Consider the following 18,848-nt stretch of genomic DNA (forward strand, 5'->3'; position numbering starts at 1 on the left):
GATGACATCTACATTTCATTAAGTGGACTTTATTTGGAGTTTAGTCATGCCCACAATGGTGTTACTTGCTTAAAGAAGAGAAAAAAAAAGTTTAAATGCATGGTGGTATTGAGAAATTAGGAAGCTGATTAATTGATTTCAAATGGCAATGTGTATACATATTTTTTAATTCAGCAGCCACATTATTTTGATGAATGGTTAGAAAGTCTGTAGCCACTGCTTCTTTTGTTGTGTTATCGCTCTTTCTTGAACCCTGCAGTTTTCCTCTTTTAGGTCTTGCTGTGCAGCTTAAATTTCATTCCATTTCAAAGCATAATTATGTCTTAAGTTTATATCAGCAGAGTCAGCAGAGTGCCGTCCCAAGGAGAGCAAGTACTGTAGGTGAGACATCAGTTAAGCCAAAGAATTCAGATAAAGGAGCACTGTGCAACAAAAAAGTGATCCCTGAGGTTATACTTTCGACTTTGCAATTGCATAAATCAAAACTGTACAAATGCCGTGGCCATTTATTTATCTTATCTTATCTTTTTTTTTTTTTTTATGCCTCTGCACTGGCAAAGGTCGTGGGCCGCGGCTTTTAGGTTATCTGTCCATTGGTTTCATTCTTGTGACAGAATATCTCAGGGACCCCTTGAGGGAATTTCATCAAAACTGGCACAAACATCCACATGGTAGTCTAAGGTCAAGGTCACAATGACCTTTTGTTTGTCTCATTCTTATGAATGTGATATCTCAAGAAGGCCTTTAGGGAATCTTACAGAATTTGGCACAAACGTCCACTTGGCCTCAACAATGAACTGATAAGAATTTGGTGGTCAAAGGTCATTGTAACCACGCAAAATATGTTTTTGGCCAGAACTCAATAACTGACATGCCAATTATGGCAAAATTTCACACAAATATCTAAAAGGATAAAATGATGAAATAATGGCGTATATTTCAAAATATACATAGATCCCCTGTGGTGCCAGGTTTAAGGTGTATGTAGAGCATTCATGTTTTAAGAATATATAGCTTCTTCCAGTAACATCCATATTTGAACCATGGTCCACTGTCATGCCGTCATATGAGTCTGGACAGACATCAGTGTTTCCTGCAACTTGTGTGGTTCACTGAGGCATACAACTTTCAGGTGGTAATTTTAGTGAATTTGTTTTAAACCATCAATGGCACCCTTTAGAAAAGTCAGGGTCAAATCTGATGGAGGAGGAAGTGCTAAATGTTAAATCTGCATTATACAGTAATTATTTGATTAAGATGACAAAATAACAACAAACACATTGCACTGTTTTCCATTTAATTCTAAATGAAGTGTGAATGAATAGAACACACAATGTTTTCTCTCAAAGATGGTCCTTAAAAAAGTGCTCTGGATGAAAATGAGATGTCATCACTCTTCAAGCCTTCTTCCAGCACCTTGCTATACTGTTTAATTTCATTCATTTAGATCCTCTGCTCTGCCACTTCGCAGACTTGATTAGAATGAGAATCTGAGGCATCAGGGCTCGAGATGTAGCATCTCAGGGGAATCATCTGACTGACAAAGATTGAGTGGATGTCCTTCCGTGAAAGACAACTGGCTGATTTGCTAATTTCAATATACAAATTGATGGCAACACACACTTAACATACACATGCACACTGGGACACACACACGTCCACGGATAGCGGTGTCTCAGACCTTTCGGTGTCTCAACAGCGGATATGCAGGCCCAAGAGAAATAAACAGATATGTCACTTTCTATTTTGCTCAAAAACAGAGTGCCTGTCCATCATCTTAATGTGTCACTTTTTGAGTGCGAGGATGAGACTTTGCATTTCATGTGCTGAAGGAATGATGGGGAGGAGGCAAAATATTTCATGGGTGGCATGGAACAAAAAAGGGCCAGCAGTACAGCTTTGACACTTCAAAACTCTATTTTTCTTCAACCCGTTTTGTTATAAAAGTTACAAGGTAATTTATTTAATAATTTTAGTGTGTTTACTTTTCTTTGAGCCAAGCAAGCAGTATATTTTCCATAAACAATTTAACACTCAGTTGCTCATGTCCTCTCATTTCTTCTCCGCTCTTAGTTTTGATTGATTCTCAATCTGTTCTTGGTCATTTTTAAGCCTTCAAGTTTCAAAGGTCACTTTGTAACCCAAGCTAATTAATTAAATTAGTCAGGGACTGCTGTTATGCTGTGCGGTGCAAGATGTGCTCCTTAAGTTTTGACATGCAGGCTTGAGAAAGTACTGAATAAGATTTTTCGCCATTTCTCTCTTGAAGAGAAAGTGCTGGCTGCCCTGCATAATCCTGTGTTCAGAAAGGCGGACTAACACAAAAATCAATCGCTTATCTCTATATTACAACATTCTGGCATACAGTAAATATTAGTATTTAAATAGATGTGTATTTATGTGTTGCCCAGTTACATTAAAAGATAAGGCCTGGCTGGAAGGCATCAGATGCATTTTAACAGAACTGTGGCTTTGTGCCATATGAAACCCTGTAAAAATCCAAGTTGTACAAGATGGGTTGTCTGTCTGCTGAAAACTTTCTTGTATCTGTGCAAAGCAGCAGTGAAGCGGTTCCATGCTTTTTTTTTTTTTTCCATTTCAATACATTCAATGTATTGCCTTTCAGTTGTTTGCTTGAATTTTGCTGCATTTCAAAAAAAGTCTTTAAAAGCTGCACAGAGTTTGATAAATGGCCTTGAGAGGTGTTACTTGAGTCAGTGAGGTTGAAGACCACAAGTTTAAAAATGAAAAAATACAGAGTCTGGGGGGGGGGGTCATGTAGGCACCAAGTTTTGACAAAGAAGTAGAATGCAAGGTGTAGAAGCAATAATGATATCATCTTTATATATTTGAATGATCTCTAGACTACTGCATGGGGCAGGTGCATTTAGGGCATGTCCAAACACTTTTTCTACTTAACTGACACATTATCTGGGTGCAAAGTAAGGTGCCAGGGACAAAAGGGTCGTGTATTGTCCCTTAATTAATCATAGGTGTATTTCTGGAATAATATGAATTGAACCAGTTGCAATATCATCTTCCATTCCCTTTAAAAGCTATGTGTGCCTGCCCCTGGCACATTGCTGTATTTACATTGCAGACTCTGCAAATTAGAGTGGTTTTCTTCTGAGAGAAATGCATTAAGAGCATTTGAAAGAAGAAACAGAACTAAACTTTTAGTTTGAAAATAATCTAGAAGTTAAGTTGTTTCTTGTGTGTAAATGTGCATAGCATTTCTCTGATGGGGAGTCTGCTGCCGAGCAGCAGTGAACAGCAGCTCTGCTTTACTCTCTACTCTGTGCACATTTAAGAAAATGTACTAAATATCTTTCACATTAATTATGTATTATTTAATTCGCCTGCCTCTGTAGGTGCCATTCTGACTTAAAACCATAGTTTTGTTTTATTTTCGTCAATGGCATGGTCACTCTGCTTTCTCAAAATAACAATGCGCCAATAGTGTGCGCCTTAGCAAACCTAATTTTAAAACCTACACACCTATGAGTGCAAGTAAATTTGCTACCGGGGCACTTTGGCACAACATGGGTGCTGGCTGAGAAAATGACAGCTGCATTGGTCTGAAATTAGCAGTGACAGTTGCACAGCATTAGGTGTAAGAGAGGACCTAATAACTCTGGCTCTGCTGCATCAGATTTGACATATTTTTTAAACTGTCCCTTGTGATTTAGGCAGTATTATAGGACAATGCTAATGTAGCCTACTCTTTAAGTGATAAACATTTCTACATTGGATCTTTTTTTTAATTATTATTCAAAGTAAAACATTTATTGCAACAAAGCGTTCCTTTGCAATTTAGGTTACTCTTCATCCGGTTTGCCAATAAATGACAGTTTTGGATTAATGCTTACCATTTACGCCAAGGAGAAAATGTATGTAGGAAAAAAGATGCAGTATTTTGTATCAAATCCAACACGGCCATCATTAACATGATGCTAACCATAGTGGAATTATGCAAACTTTGGATGTACTTCACTAGTTTTTAAAACAATTGGTGATTGAATTCCAGTTGATAGAAGTCATAGATAAGCAATCATCATTAATAAACTACTGACTGTACTACTATGGAATGCATCAATGATACAGTTATCGAAGTAAGGGTAGAGCATCCTTGCAATAGCAGTTTATCTCATGAATACATATAAAGCACACATAAACTCTGTTAAATAAATAATCAGTTCAGATAGGATGACCTTGAACTAACTTTAAAGCACTCATGTAGAGATAATCTGAGAGTATGGCTGGTATTACAGGCAGCAGTGACCGATTAATGTTATATCTTCATCTTGTTCTAGCTCAGCTCCACTTTCTTCAGAGCATGTCTTTTTGACTGTGGATTATGGTCATAGCTGGTATAAAGAGGCTCTTAAACTCTGAGAAGAAGAGTTCCCTGTCTCCTGAGTCATTTAAGATTATGCCCCCTGTGGGTACACTGTGGGTTTAACAGTGTATGAGCACTTTTCTAGACCTCACATCTCCTGATGTTTCCTTTTTGCCTGTGTAAGGACATTATAATACAAAACATGTTGTTGGTATTTGTTTTTGGTCTTTTTTTCTTGTTGTTTTTTCATGCTGGCTGAGGAATTTGGTGGTTACACTTCAGACTATAAACAGTAAAGTGCTGGTGTTGTTATCTGTTATGTGTAAATGGCATTTGGAAAAGAAGCAACTTTCAGTTTAACAACAAGATGTTGTGAGTAAACTCTCTTGAAATAACACTTCAAAATATTAGTCTGGATCAGATTTAACCTCTTTATTGTGGGGTTTTGATCTCATTTAGTATTGATGACAGGACAAACAAGATGACTCTAGCTCAGCTCATCATCTTCAAATATGTCAAAATATTTCAGATATTACAGGAAAAAATGTAATCCCAGCTAAGGGCTTATTGTACCAAGTAGAGGGCTGTGGCTTGCGGACATACAAATTTGTTTACCTCGTTTACCCTCGTTGCTCAACCTTCAAGCACATAAGCTCCATTGTTATTCTTTGCCCCTACTCATCATGTTCTTAGGCAGAATGCAAATCTGTTATCCTCTGGTTCGGCCGCACTGGGGTTGTTTTTGTGTGTAGCTGTTAGTTGCATTGATGAAAAGACCACCTGTCATCCTCTGGCCCTTTGATTAGATTAGGAAGTCAAAGGGATGGATTAAATTGATATGACGTAGACTAGGCCCACATGCGGTGCTTACTGTGTCATTATCAGAGCCCTGATCTAGAGGTTCTGGGCTTTACTGTAGATCTTATAATAAAAGAGGTTCTGTCCCTCCAGTCCAGATTTGAATGTCAATCATTAGTTTTAAGAAAGACAATTATGCAAAAAAATGAAATATTGACCTGATGATTGTGCTACATTAAAAAATAGCCTGAGTAGGACACAAATGTCTTTTCATTTCATGGAAATCCATAAAAGAGTGTAACCTTGATGTGGACCTCATTATGGTGTTAGAGCATAAATTAAGGGATCACCAAAGTCAGCAGAATTCATCCTCTGGGGGCCATGAATGTTGGCAGAAAAAGTTATATAATATATCATCTGTTCAAGCCAAAGGAAGCTCTTCCTCAGAAGGCACTGCTCCTAAACTGCCTGAAACAGCTTGTTTGAGTTTCAATGTTTACTTCTGTGACTTGGCTGATCACAATAACACAGAATGTGCATGGAGAGAGCCAGCTGACCAATCAGAGCAGACTGGGCTTCTCGGGAGGCGGGACTAAAGCTTTTTTGAACATTAAGGCACGTAAACCTATTCTAGTAGACCCCCAAAATACAAATATGAACCTGAAATGAGTATAATAGAGCCTCTTTAATAATAATGATAATAATAATAATAATAACAATAATAATAATAGAAAAACTAACCAGGGAATGCAGCATTGTTTACAACAGTATACAGAGTATACATTGTATACTCTGTATACTGTATTAAACTCAAATATAGAATTCACACTTAAACCTTTTTTTTGCTCTTGGTTTAAATATGCTTCGGGCAGTTGAAGATCTAATGTAGAGAGCAGTAAATAAAAGTGTTGACTAAAGAGATGACTACCAAGACTCATTACAATCTGGTCACTAAAACCACTTGCTGAGGTGGTCTGGAATGCATATGACCACGTCCTTTTAATTTCAAACACTTATGCTTCCTAAAGCGCCCTTGACAACGATGTAACAGGAAAATACATCATCTTTGCAGGATGTAGTGGTTGTTAAGTGACAGTGTGGCAATGCTCTGTAACCAGAGATGGTTCAGGAAGATATAGAACATCTTTGCTATAAATTGCCAAATTTATGTCCATCGTTTTTTTTCCATCTAAAAAAGAGATGTGTTGAGATGATATCTCCAGCTGCAGTGACCCAACCCCTAATGTGACTAATGAAAATGTTGACCTACTAATTGTGCGAGGGACCCTTCTAGCAGAATTGATGTAGGCAGTAACGAAATCTAAACACAAGTGTTCAGCTGGAGACACAAATGTGAACGGCGGTGTGTAGGGCTTGGAATCGGTATTCGATACCTTAAGAGTATCAACCAAAATAACACAGCATCAGGTCGTATTCTCCATTTAGATAAAAGTGCATTCACTCTTTTTTGTACCCAAAGCTATCAGATGGAGTACTCTTTCATCACTCTCGTATCAAAATCACTTTAAGGGTACTGATATTGTAATTTTTTAAACAATACCCAGCCCTAGTATGTATTGTTTGCCCTGTATTTTGGCTGTCTGTTTGTGTTTTGATCAGTGAAACGCATTTTAAAAGCAGGTGTACACAGGGCCACAGTAAGGCAAGGATACAAACAATTAGTGGGTTCAACCTGTAGCCATGACAACCTGTGACATAATTAAATAGTGCTACTATAATTTCATACTAATTGCCTTTGGGGGAATAAAAAAGATTTAGGCGAAAGTATTTCTTCATTATTTAGGGGACTAAATTCAACAACTTAATACACACTTTTAATTTGAGGTACAAATTATTAATTTGTGTGCATAGAGAATTAAATTAAATAGTAAATTTCTACATTCGAAACCAGCTCGGCCCTTAAGGTTCCTTAATGAACTGTAAAGCATGCTGTTTTTATAGCACAAGACGTGGGGCTCTCTTTTATCCGTGGACTTTCCCTGGCCTGGAACCTCACGATGCTTCTGTTTAAATATTTCACAGGCATAACCAGGAAAACTTGTTAGTAAGCATGCAGTGCACTCAGGCTTTTTATGACGTCTTGCATCATGGCTCCTTCAGTGAGTGACTATGAATGTAATTCACCTGATAAAAAAGTAGATACTAATGAATACCACAGCTTTGGTCTTGAATGCTAATGTAGTCCTCATGCATTCTCAAAAAAGGGGGCTCATGGTTTCCAAAAATCCAATACAGTCCATAGAATCCAAAAAAGCCAGGGGGTCTTAATTGGGAGGAGGGATGAAATGGCACTTTTTTGTTTTTGTGGATGTCTGATTTATTTGTAGCTACAGAGACCGAGTTGCTCCTATTCTCATTCTAATTGGAACTGCACCCTCTCTGTTTCTCCCATGGCAGCTCCCGTTCCCAGAGTGAGGACCCGAGTCTCCCAGCCTCACACTCAGCCACAGCCACCCAGACAGCCAGGCTGAGAGACTGAGAGAGAGAGAGAGAGGGATGGAGAGAAGGAGGAGTCTAGTTGTGGAGCTCTATCCCCTCACTGTGTCTGCTATGTGAGTGGTGGAGCAATAGAGAGAGAGAGAGACAGAGCATGAGAGAGAAAGAGAAGGAGGAGGGGGGGCAAGTGAGGGCTGAAGAGACTGAGAATGGATGGGCAACGAGAAAGCGTGTGAGCTAGAGAGAAAGAGTGAGCGTGTGTATGCTCAGAGTCAGCAGCGAAGACACAGAAAGTCTACAAGCTCCCATCAACAAGACAGCGTGCGAGGCAGAGCTGACCACGGCAACTCTGAAGAGTGACACAGACGGGGAGAAAGAGACGCGCAGAGAGACAGAGGAGAGGAAGAAGCAGCAGAAGAAGAGAGGGACTGAAGACAGACTATCAGCCTTCCACTGGTAAAAGGAGACACCACTGAGGGACTGTAGCATCTGCACCCCCCCCCTGCCTCCAGCAGCACAGAGGAGCACTGTCTCATCTCGTGCATGTGTTTGTGCCTGCCAACTTCAATTTCACACTCGCCCACTGTTTTCCGTAGGTTTTGCCCTCTCCACTCCACAGCCATGATCCCTTGGGTCCTCCTGCTCCTGTGGATCTCCGGACATGGTAAGTTTTCCACATTTAAGTTGCTTATTCATCACATCTCGCGTGCTTGTGATTGCTGTGTGACTTGCTGGCTGGGAACGATGCTGTCTCTGAATACATCTTGCTGTGATGTCTGAGCTTGTCCTCCCATCTGTGTTTTTAACTGCTTTAAATATAGCACTCCCATGTGCACCACTATGTCCGATGCAAAAAGAGAAAGGATGAAATTAGAGTGAAAAAGTCTTTGCGGGTGTCCTGGGGTTAAGGAGCTGCGAATAGCAGCACCCGGCACTTTTCTCCATCATTACTTTGTCGTAGCCTTCAGACCAGACAAGTTAAATACTTCCAGTGCAGGCTTTATATTCCTGTCACACACATAGACACACACAAACAAAGCCCCTCTAACCCCAGTCTGGTTCAGTCAAGCGTTCACTCCTGAGTCACATTGTTTTGAACTGACAGCCCTTCCCCATTGACTCCAACTACGAGGGGGTCTGGTCAGAGAAAACAGTGAGAAAAAGTTAAAGTGCTTTAGAAGGCAGACTCATGAGTATAGCTTGGCAGTCCTTTTGGACATTAGCTGTTGTTGTTATTTTTTTATTCCTAGACAGTCTGTTTGTGGACAGAATGAGGATGGATTAGTTGTTTCCCCCGCTTGCCACCAGGTGGTTGTCTTTGGAAAACAATAGAGGTGAATAAAGTACAGCAGAAGTCTAGTTCTGTGTAGTCTGTGTGATATACAGACGCACTCGGGGCTGAATCAGACAGCGGATGTTTGTCAGCTCCCAGCCCGGCCCGCAACGAGCGCCCCGGTTTACGCTCCACAGGGTCAGGGTTAATCACATAGCTCGCCACCTCTTTTCAGAGTTTGACCGTGTAATGGTGGACTTCATTCTAAGGAGGTCACTGCGTGAATGGATGTGTGTGTCTGTGTGTCTACATGTGCACAGTTGTTTCCCAGAGGGAGTTTTGCACATAAAAAGGCAAAATCAGAGTCTTCCTCAATGCAAGATCTCAGTTTGTTGTGTTGAAATTGACAGCTCAAAGCCAGCGATGGCCAAAGAATATTGGCAAAAAGAACACTGACTTCAGCTGTTCCGCAAGTTGATTTATAGCCTATAACACGCACACAAAAACTGTGCTCATCAAATACAACAACTTGCTGTGATTATACTTAACAACAGGCTTATTTTTCATATAGAAATAGGAGAAAACAATATCAAGACAGAGCAATTTGAAACTGACTGGCGTTATGAAGCTTCTAATTCCCTCTCCCTCACAGATCCCCACCACAGAGACTGTCAGCTGTACTGTCTGTTTTCTTTATGACTGCGTGTGACCTGGGATGGTGACACAAGCTGTGTAGGTCGATCCAAAGATTGCAGAGAGTCAAGGCAATAGAAGCTTTCTCTCTAGGTCGTGGCCTTCGTTACAGGGCAGTTATAGCACATCAGACACGGTGTCTTAGATGCTGTTTCCAGTGTTGCTGCTTTGCTGCATTCTCTCCCACTGTTTTCATTGTAGAGTCTCTCTGTACCATCTGTACTGCGAAGCAGAAATACATGATCAGTCATTAGTCTCCTCTCCTTCATTCTGTTGAGCATCTGGTAAGTTTTGTGCCCATATCTGACTTCTGCTGCATTCCTGTTGTCCTCATTTCTTGCAAGTTTAGAGCTAGATAATAAGTTATTCTAGACTTTAAAACTGCAAAGGGGGGGTGATTCATACACATGCAGCACACTTTGTTTTGGACTTTTATTAAGTCACATTTTCATTCACATACCATCACAGGCTAAGCCCCAGTTCTAGGAAACAACTAACACCATATCTCAGATAGTAACAGCTGGAATGAGGCGATTGCTGCACCGGGAATGAGATGGGATTGCTGTGCATTTCGGCGCAGTTGGTTATTACCATAATATAAAATACTTCTTTTGCTGCCAGGTAAACAGGAGGGATAACAACCTACCTTCTCTATGCATGCCTCTGGGGAGGAAAAAGTGCTTCCCAGTAGCTTACTGTTGTTGTACAAATTACGGCTCTGTTTATGTGCCGAGCCGCTGTCAGCAGAAAGCTGCAGAAAACAATCTTGTTTTTATGAACAGGGGGACAGAGGGGAGTTGCGGCCGTAGCAGTCATATACTTAGACGCAGCTATCCTGCGAGAGAGCGCGAAAGAAAGAGAGCATGAAAATGAGAGAATGAGCAAGAGGGAAGAGTCAGTCCATATACAGAGGCACTTTTTTTTCTCTCTCTTTCTCTCTCAACTTTGAGAAATGAATGGTCTGGAGCAAAACAGAGAGGGGGACTAAGGAGAGGGAGAGCTGCTGCGAGATATTCCTGACTGTGCTGCTGCCGCATCTAGGGCACCTTTTCTTTCGATGTCACTTCTCCTGCCAGTGACAGATGACACAGCACCAGTCAGGAGAATCTGGGAGGCAGTCTCCAGGAACACATTCACCTCAGGCCAAACTTGTCCAGGACCTCGTCCATCTCTTCGTACCACCGCCTCCCCATTCCTCCTCATTCCTCCTCCCATCCAATCCATACAGTGTTCATCGTCTCTCGTATTCCTCACTTGGCTCTTGATTTCACTCCTCACCTCGCAGCCGCACATTTCTCCCTCTCTGACTAACCGTCCCTCTCTCCTTTTTTTTTTTTTTTTTTTAACTCTTTAGCTGTGATATGCAGTGTCATTGAGGACCCCAGCCTCTGTCGGGGAAAGGGTAAAATATGTGAGAGCATGACGTCCTGGTGGAGGAGGGGATAGTTTAAGAATAGCCTAGTACTGGATGTGCCGGGCTCTGATGTGCTATAGAAAAATCAAACATTGTTAATATTAAGTATACGGACTCAGCCCTTTCTCTCCATCTGCCTCTCTTCCTCTGTATCTCTCTTTTCTCTGTTTTTCTTTCTCTTAATGAAACCCTGTGAAACTTATATGCAAACTGTCTGAACCACTGGATTTCCGGTCCACTTTTTCAGGGAGATTAAATCATGGGTTATTCTTGACTAAAGGTTTGCCCACTAGGGGCAGTGCTGCTGCACAGGAATGAAATCTCAATCTTGTTAAAAAATCTCCTGCACTCTTCCCTCCCTCCTCCCCACGATCGCCTTCATTATCTCCAACCCCCTCTTTTATCGTGTCAGAACCACCGATTTCAACAACCCCAGCCAGACTAAGCTGTTTCTTAGTCCTGGAAAGCATGTCTTAGCACCCCCATCAGCCCCTATTTCATTTACTGCTGTCTATTAACTGCTGACTGACGACTCTAAATCCGCTTTTCATGGGCGGCAGGCTTTGATACATATTTCTCAACCAAAATGTAATTAAATGTCTTTCCAATGTCATGTCTGGATTTTTTTATAGAGGGAGAAATCATTCTCTCCTCTCCAAAGGGAAAGAAAAAAAGAGAGAGAAATACAGCCCATTACGTCGCACAACACTACTCAAACATAAATACCAATTTTCAGCTTCATTATTATGAATAGTTATTTGTAAGCAAGACACACTGCTGTCTTATGCATGGATTATGATCATAATGACTCAGACGTAATTAATTGATTTATTCCCATTCTATCGAAATGCTAAAACTAATATACATTTTTCTTGTGTGTTGTCATAAGCCTTGCTGTTCCAGCAGTCACATTTTCAGCACAAGTAAACATGACTAACAACCACAGAAGACCCACTATAATTGTTTGATGGCACAGGATAATTACTGGTAAGAAAAACATCCCTTGACCTTTCATATGACTTCACCATACATGACAGTTGGCTTGAGTAATGCTAACTCTGTTTGGATTATGCGCAGTGAGTGACAGATGACGCCATCACTTCATGATGGGGCCCAGTGGCATGCAGTTTGTTTTCTTGTTTGTGCTGCATGTCCCATCAAGGCTAGCCAGCTTAAGTCACCTCAGCCGCTGTGACCCCTGCTCATTTCTGTGCCACGATAGATTAAACCCCCTGTAATCCCTCTGAGCCGAGTGCCCTGTTGGATATTTATGGTAATAAGTAAACATATGAATAAATAATCTAAGAGGCTGCTGCTTCTGGACAACTGGAACTTGTAAGTCCCAGTGTTTGGCAGTGGTTGTGTCATTAACGAGAGACGCTTTTTCTAAGAAAAATCTGTTTTTTGGCTTAGACTTTTATTTGATTGATGAAACACGAGATAAATATATCAATGAATAAACATAGAGATTGGCATGCATTCGTGTGAGAGGACAACCATCCAAATGTTTCAGTTGTAAGCAGTACTGAGATGACAAAAAAATGTAAGCAAGGATAGTATATCCGGTGAATGCAGTTTGGATGAAAGCCTCATTTCGAGTCTGTCAGGATTCAGGTCAGCCAGTGAAGGGAATATGATTAGTTTGGAGTGTTCTTGGAAAACCAGTCAATGATCTGCTTCCTCTCATGCAGTCAGTCAGCCAGTCAACAAAATCAAGCTGTTTACTGTTGGGCTTCATTATCCATTGGGAGGACTCTTCCCAGCCCCAACAGTTTTCTTTAGTACCAACCAATCAACCCCCAAGCCCCTCATCTCCTCTCTCTCTGAGACTCTGCTGCTGGATCTCATTCCTCGGGGATGAATTTATCCAGATTGGAGCACTCAGCAAAAGGGCATTATCCCGGATTACATGTCTGTTGGGCGGCAGTGTTAAGTAATTCAACCAGATGCTGTTGTGATCACTGGGTCACCTGTGAAGGCAGGGTTAGCAGCTGCACTTCTTCATTCTTTAATGTCGCATCTCTGTTCATCTGAGACTTTTATCCTTGGACGAGATAGTCTGAGCTGGATGATTTTTTCAAAAGAGCTTCATGTAAGAATGTTGTAAATGCAAGGAACTGTGCAGAAGCCCTATCTAACCCTAGTCAGGATTTTATTTGGTGACAGATTATGGGATGGATTAATGGCTTCTAAATTGCAGTTTAATGCATGTGGAAAAAAAACAAGCAAAGTCGTCTCCGCAGAGCTGTGGGGGAGCTGCGAGTAGAAGAGTGGTGGATCATACCATGTTTTTTTTCTGTGAGAGGACAAAGCGTCGACACAGTGGGACTAAAGGGAAAAATGTTGGTGTTTTTAGCTCTTTTCTCTGCTAATCCTGTCTCTACGCAGCAGAGACTTTGATGAATAGACATTTTAAACTTGCTATAGGATCTAGGATTGCTTGTAGAGCACAGAAGCTCTACAAGGTGTGTTCAAATTGTGTAACAAAGGAAAGTTTGTTCCTTTCTTGTCAAAACTGTCTTTGCAAATCTGAGGGATTAGTAAACCTTTGTTCAAGACATTCAAACTAAGAAAAGGTTAATCTTAAATGTTCATTTTGTCTCACATTCAGCCTTTACATTTCACCCCCCCACTTTTTTTTTGACTGAATGAAAGCGCTCACCGCAGGGATGAGTTTTTTTTTCACCTGTTCCAGGAGTTATACTGTATAGAAGCACTGAGCTGAGAAATAGGTACTCACACCACACATTTGAAGCCAGAAAAAGATCCAGAATCACTGAGTTGTTAGATGTGTTTTTAGAAAAAAAAAGTGCACCTTGTTTACTGTGCACAGGTGGCACCACTGTGCTTGAGTCAACATCTGTTGTGGAAACAGGTGAGCAAAACAAGAACAGAGGGTTATGCGGGTGAAAATGTAAAATGTGTGAACAAAAAGGGAAAAAAAGGCAGAAACAAACAAAATATATTAAAAAAAAAGTATTGGAAAAAAAATATCTGTTACAGTTTTGCATGTTATTTTGCTTTTTTTCTATCATTTTCAACAATATATGTTCATACAGTTGCTTGAGTGAAACTATATTTGCCTTAAAAGGTAAGTTCAGTATTTTTTTTGACGAAGTGACTAGAGGAAACAACAATGTTTGAAATTGGTCCGGTATTAAACAAAACCACTGCAGCAGACAGATATGGAACAAGCATTTTCCACCCACTAAAAGTGCCTATTTGACAGAGTGTTATTATTAGTGTTTGACAAAATTATGGAGTAAGATGATGATTTTTGTTTAGTGAATAGAGCCAACATAAGTTGGTGTTTGTTGGAACAGCAGAAAGATGAACCAAAATAGCTTTTGTGAGTTTTGTTACATTTTTTTGTTGACTTCGAATGAACACTATGTTTTACAATGTTTAAATTGTTCGTTTTGTTGTTTTATTTCATGGAGTTCAGTGACTTTGGCAATTACAACTTTGGGTCTGTTGCTGCATAAATAAAAAGGATCTTACTTTAACAAAAATGTCCACTTCTGTATGGATACTTTCCATAATATTGTTGACACTCATTGTAATAATCTGAGCCTGTCAGTGGCAAAAACAAGTACAAATAGTGGACGCTCATTGACAGTGCATAGTTGCCCCAAATGGTTAAACTGCAGCCTGTTTCTTCTCGCTCAATACTGGACCAATTTAAATAACTAATGTTCCCAATAGTCATTTGGACACAAAAGCATAGGAAAACAGGAGCCATGTTGAAAAATGCTAGTTACCCTTTAAGCTAAAATCTAACATACAGCCAAGAAATGTAATATTCCTAATAAATACATTCATTAGATTAGATTATATTTTACCGTTCACAAATCTGACTGGACAGTGGCATTTTCACTGCAACAACAACAAGGTGAAATTACATGCTTTGCCACATCCGCTGTAGTTTATATGTGCTGAAAGTTACATATTGCACCTTGAATATGAAGACGAAGTGGATGCAAAACACAGTTTCGCTAATAATACAATTTTTTATTGAATTATTCGGGGTATAAGTTCCAGAATTTATTGAAAATATACTTCATACTTAAACTTGACATCTGGGTCAGTGCAGCTTTAAGTGTAAAGCTAAGGTTTATTACCTGCGCATGGCTAGTGTTGTAACTTAAGCTGAGCATCATGCCAAGTCCTTGTACACACTACCTCATTCTTAAATGCAACCACTTACTGTACATACACTTTTTACCTTTACTTTACCTAAGAGGCTGAAGTATGTTCGGTAATGTACATGTAACCTGTGCAGAAAGCTTTTGTACCTCCACAAACCTGCATGTCATGCTTGGCAGATTAATTGTATGTGAAAAACGCTGATATATAAATTGTCTGTCCTGGCCTGAAACATCTAGTCCCATGTTTTTCGTCATGGTTGTACTATTTGTGAAGTAAGGCATCCTCACAGCACTGCTCTGCAACCTGTGTCATGTTATGTGTCCCACTATTGCTCCAAATGTTTGTGAGTAAACCAGCCAGCCAGTGCTTCGACGTGATTGTGAAAGGCTGTGTTTGGAAAGAGTCTAGAAGATGCATGTGGTGCTTCAGCACAGGAGGCACTTGAGGAATTGGGCTGCTGATCTGATAACGACTTCCTAGTGTTTGGTGGGAAGTTTCTGGGACAGCTCAATATTACACCTGGATGAACTCACTTCTCTTCCTCTCCTTTGGTTTTCACCTCATCTCTTCCTCTACTTCTCCCTGTTCTAACGCTCTCATGCCAAAAAATTCATAAAAATGCACTCATGGCAAAGGTTTTCATACTGCGCACATCACATTCTGTGTGTGTGTATGCATGTGAGTACTTGTGGTGGCTATGCATTTGCTACTGTGCCACGACAATTACAGCTGCAAGCCTTGAATGGCAATATAAATGCAAATCAGCCTTTTAACTTGTACAAGCAGAATCTGGGGAGGCACAAGCGTCTCACCTGTGGATGAATGTGGATGTGTCTCTGCCTGCCATTAAAACTGCCGTGTATGTTTTGAAAACGACAATGGCAATAAATAGCATGTGCAGTACTTCCGTTTGCGAGCAAACCTTCAGGCTGGTGTGTGTCTGGACTCCCATATAATGGGAGGCCACTCTTGGGAACAGTTGTAAAACACCATGGTGTTGGGACACTCAAATGTACTGATGCGCTTCTGGCATTACCTCCCTGCTTGTGTGCTTCCATTTTAGTAGATTCGTCTAAATTGTGCTCAGCGGTGCTAAATGGAAGGGCTCGATAGCTTCTATTTAATAAAGGATAGGAAAACCGTTCTCTCTATGGTACCAGACACCAATGGTGAGAGGCATGGTTTTTTGAAAGGCTATTTGATCTGGCACTGATACCAAAAGATGTTTTATTCAGTGAAGCACATCAGACACAATAGCAGCACAAACTTGCTCTTGATCCAAGCCAAAACTTTTGAAATCTGCCAAGGGGGAATGTGTAGCATCGAGAATAAAAAATGTCTAATGCTGCCACCCTCCCCCAACACTCCCATACACTATGTAGATGTGCATGTTTTCTTTTTTTTTTTCCCACCAGATGCCAAATGAGGCTTTAAGCCACCTGCCTGTCCCACTAAGACAATTAAGCAAATTGGGAAGAAAGGGCCATTCAGTGGTGAGGATCCCAATATAAGCATAGGAGCCAGAAACTGCCCTGCATACCACCCCTCCCCCCACAAAACACTCTTTCAGCACCACTAATGTTGGCACTGTGCCAGCTCTGCTCCTATTTGTGTATTTGCTGAGGGAATGCAGGGGCATTTGACACCAGTCTTAGGGAAATCTGCAACACGGGGTGCTTGGTTTGCATGTTGATAGAAAATCCCTCCATTGGTCTCGAGACGATTTCAGCGTGAGGCCTGTGGCTCTGTGTCATTATAGTTGTTTACGAGGCAAAGCTTCATCTGGCACAGCCATCACACAAAAAGGCATACACTAAAAGACACACACATAAACATGCACATATCCCATACCCTCACTTGCGTTACCAAAGAGCAATCTGCCAGAGCACAATAACGGATGAGAAGCCCTGGAGTATGTGAGCACTGAGAGCTAAACAGTAAAGGTTCTATAAAATGCTATAAATTAAGCCCCCTATTGATCCTCAAACATTAATATATCCTAATATAAGAAAATAGCAGTATTGATTGCAAGCTGGTGAGTCTGATGTTTCTTTAATATGGTACTGCTGGGATTCACTTTAATACACAGCCTATTTTTATACGCAATAATAATGTGGTGTCACAAGCAGGAGCAGCGAAAGGCAATCCCTAGGTATATTTCACTGCTCTGGGTCTCTGCACAGCACCTTTCAGTGCCTTCTATCTCGAGTTCTTTCTTTATCAGCTGGGCTCCTCGAATGGATGTCAGAAACCTGATAGAATAAACAAAGTAAATTAAAGTACAATTATTTTTTAGGCTACCTAAATATTCACTTTGCTAATTTGGAGGTTGAAGAGCTCTTGTCGTACTCTCTGATTTTTATTTTATTTTATCAAGTGCAATTTAATATTGTGGAGGCTGGCCCAGGCACTGAAAAAAAATGCTAATGCACGTTGGGGAGTTTAAATGATTTGCTATCCTTTCAAATCTGTTGGCAGGGGTTTCAATCTGGCTGGCGTCCTGGGGGAATTCACAGTGGTCATTGCTCAATCCCTGGGGGACATTAGTGCAAATCACAAAGGACCACAGAAGTCATTTCAGTTTTCCACTTTCCTTTGGCCACTGCCCAATGCTAAGTGGCGCAGGACTTGCTTGCAAAACTGGGCAGAGCAAACTCCCTTTGCCTCCTTCCGTCTCTAACCTTTTAAACCTGACTTAATCAAATCAAAATACCACAGCGCAGACCCATTTGAGACAACCTGAAGACAAACAGTTGAGGAACCAGAAGGCCTTGGGGGTGAACCAGGGGCAAGGCCATCCATTTCTTCCTGTGCAACCAAGAGTGCAGGGACAAGGAAAATGCCTGCGGTGCACGATGATGAACAGACTCCACATCAGAGATTGGATTAGAGTGGCAAGCGAGAGAGCTCTAAAAGCCATGCGCAGTTTATTGAAGCCTTATCTAAAGCGATAATGTTACCAGAGAAAGGTCTCTGTAATGATGGATAAGTGGACAGCGCCCTATAAAGAAGCAACATCGGGCGAGATGGATTTGGTGGATAGGCAGGTCCACCATGGTCAACTCATCTTCTTTTAAGAGCAGGAAGTAGGACCAGTGCGATAAAATGGACTGTCAATTGCTGACACCCTGGTTACCCTGCAGTGTCATCATCACAGGTGTATCTAGTTTGGAGAGGCTCAGCGCTCAGGGTCACTGCAATTTAGGTCCCATTTCATCACCGATACCCATGAGGCATTTGGGGGAAAATGGTAGCAGCATTATTGCCAAGATTTGTAGTCACCCTGAAAGCAGTGATCTCTGCAGTGGTTTAGAGTGTGATATATGAAATCCATGTTGCACATGTCTTGATACACAACATTTTATTTTGAAGGGGATGTGATGGTCACAAGGGATGCATAGAAAATATAGTAAGAAGAAAGATGAAAATGGAAACTACACCTGAAGATTTCACAGAGTCGAGAGGGGAGGGGGGGCAAAGTAGCATTTAGGTAAAAGTCTTGTTCTCATTTTTTTCCAGGATGACTAGAGGATTTTCTCCTCGCTGAAAGGCAATGTTATCTTATGGTAGACGGATGATGGTAATGACAACACAATGCCTTCCATGGTAAACAAATATGTCTAGTGCTTTGGGAAAGAAAGTGAGAGGAGAAGAAAGAACAACAAAGGCAGGAAAAAGAAATCTCAAAAGGAAGAGCACTCTTGTCACAAATTAAAACATATCTA

General features: G+C 40.9%; 1 protein-coding gene across 1 annotated transcript in view; it reads left to right on the forward strand.

Annotated features, from left to right (window-relative positions):
* Positions 1-7,819: 7,819 nt before the first annotated feature.
* The window catches only part of kirrel3b (kirre like nephrin family adhesion molecule 3b), a 189,438-nt gene continuing 178,409 nt past the window's right edge, over positions 7,820-18,848 (forward strand). Inside the window, exon 1 of the mRNA XM_042486954.1 lies at positions 7,820-8,258. Within this exon, the coding sequence (XP_042342888.1) occupies positions 8,138-8,258 (121 nt within the window). The 5' untranslated portion in view covers positions 7,820-8,137. The remainder of the gene's footprint in view (positions 8,259-18,848) is intronic.

This window comes from Plectropomus leopardus, chromosome 5, assembly GCF_008729295.1.
Source record: "Plectropomus leopardus isolate mb chromosome 5, YSFRI_Pleo_2.0, whole genome shotgun sequence".
NCBI classification, from domain to species: domain Eukaryota; kingdom Metazoa; phylum Chordata; class Actinopteri; order Perciformes; family Serranidae; genus Plectropomus; species Plectropomus leopardus.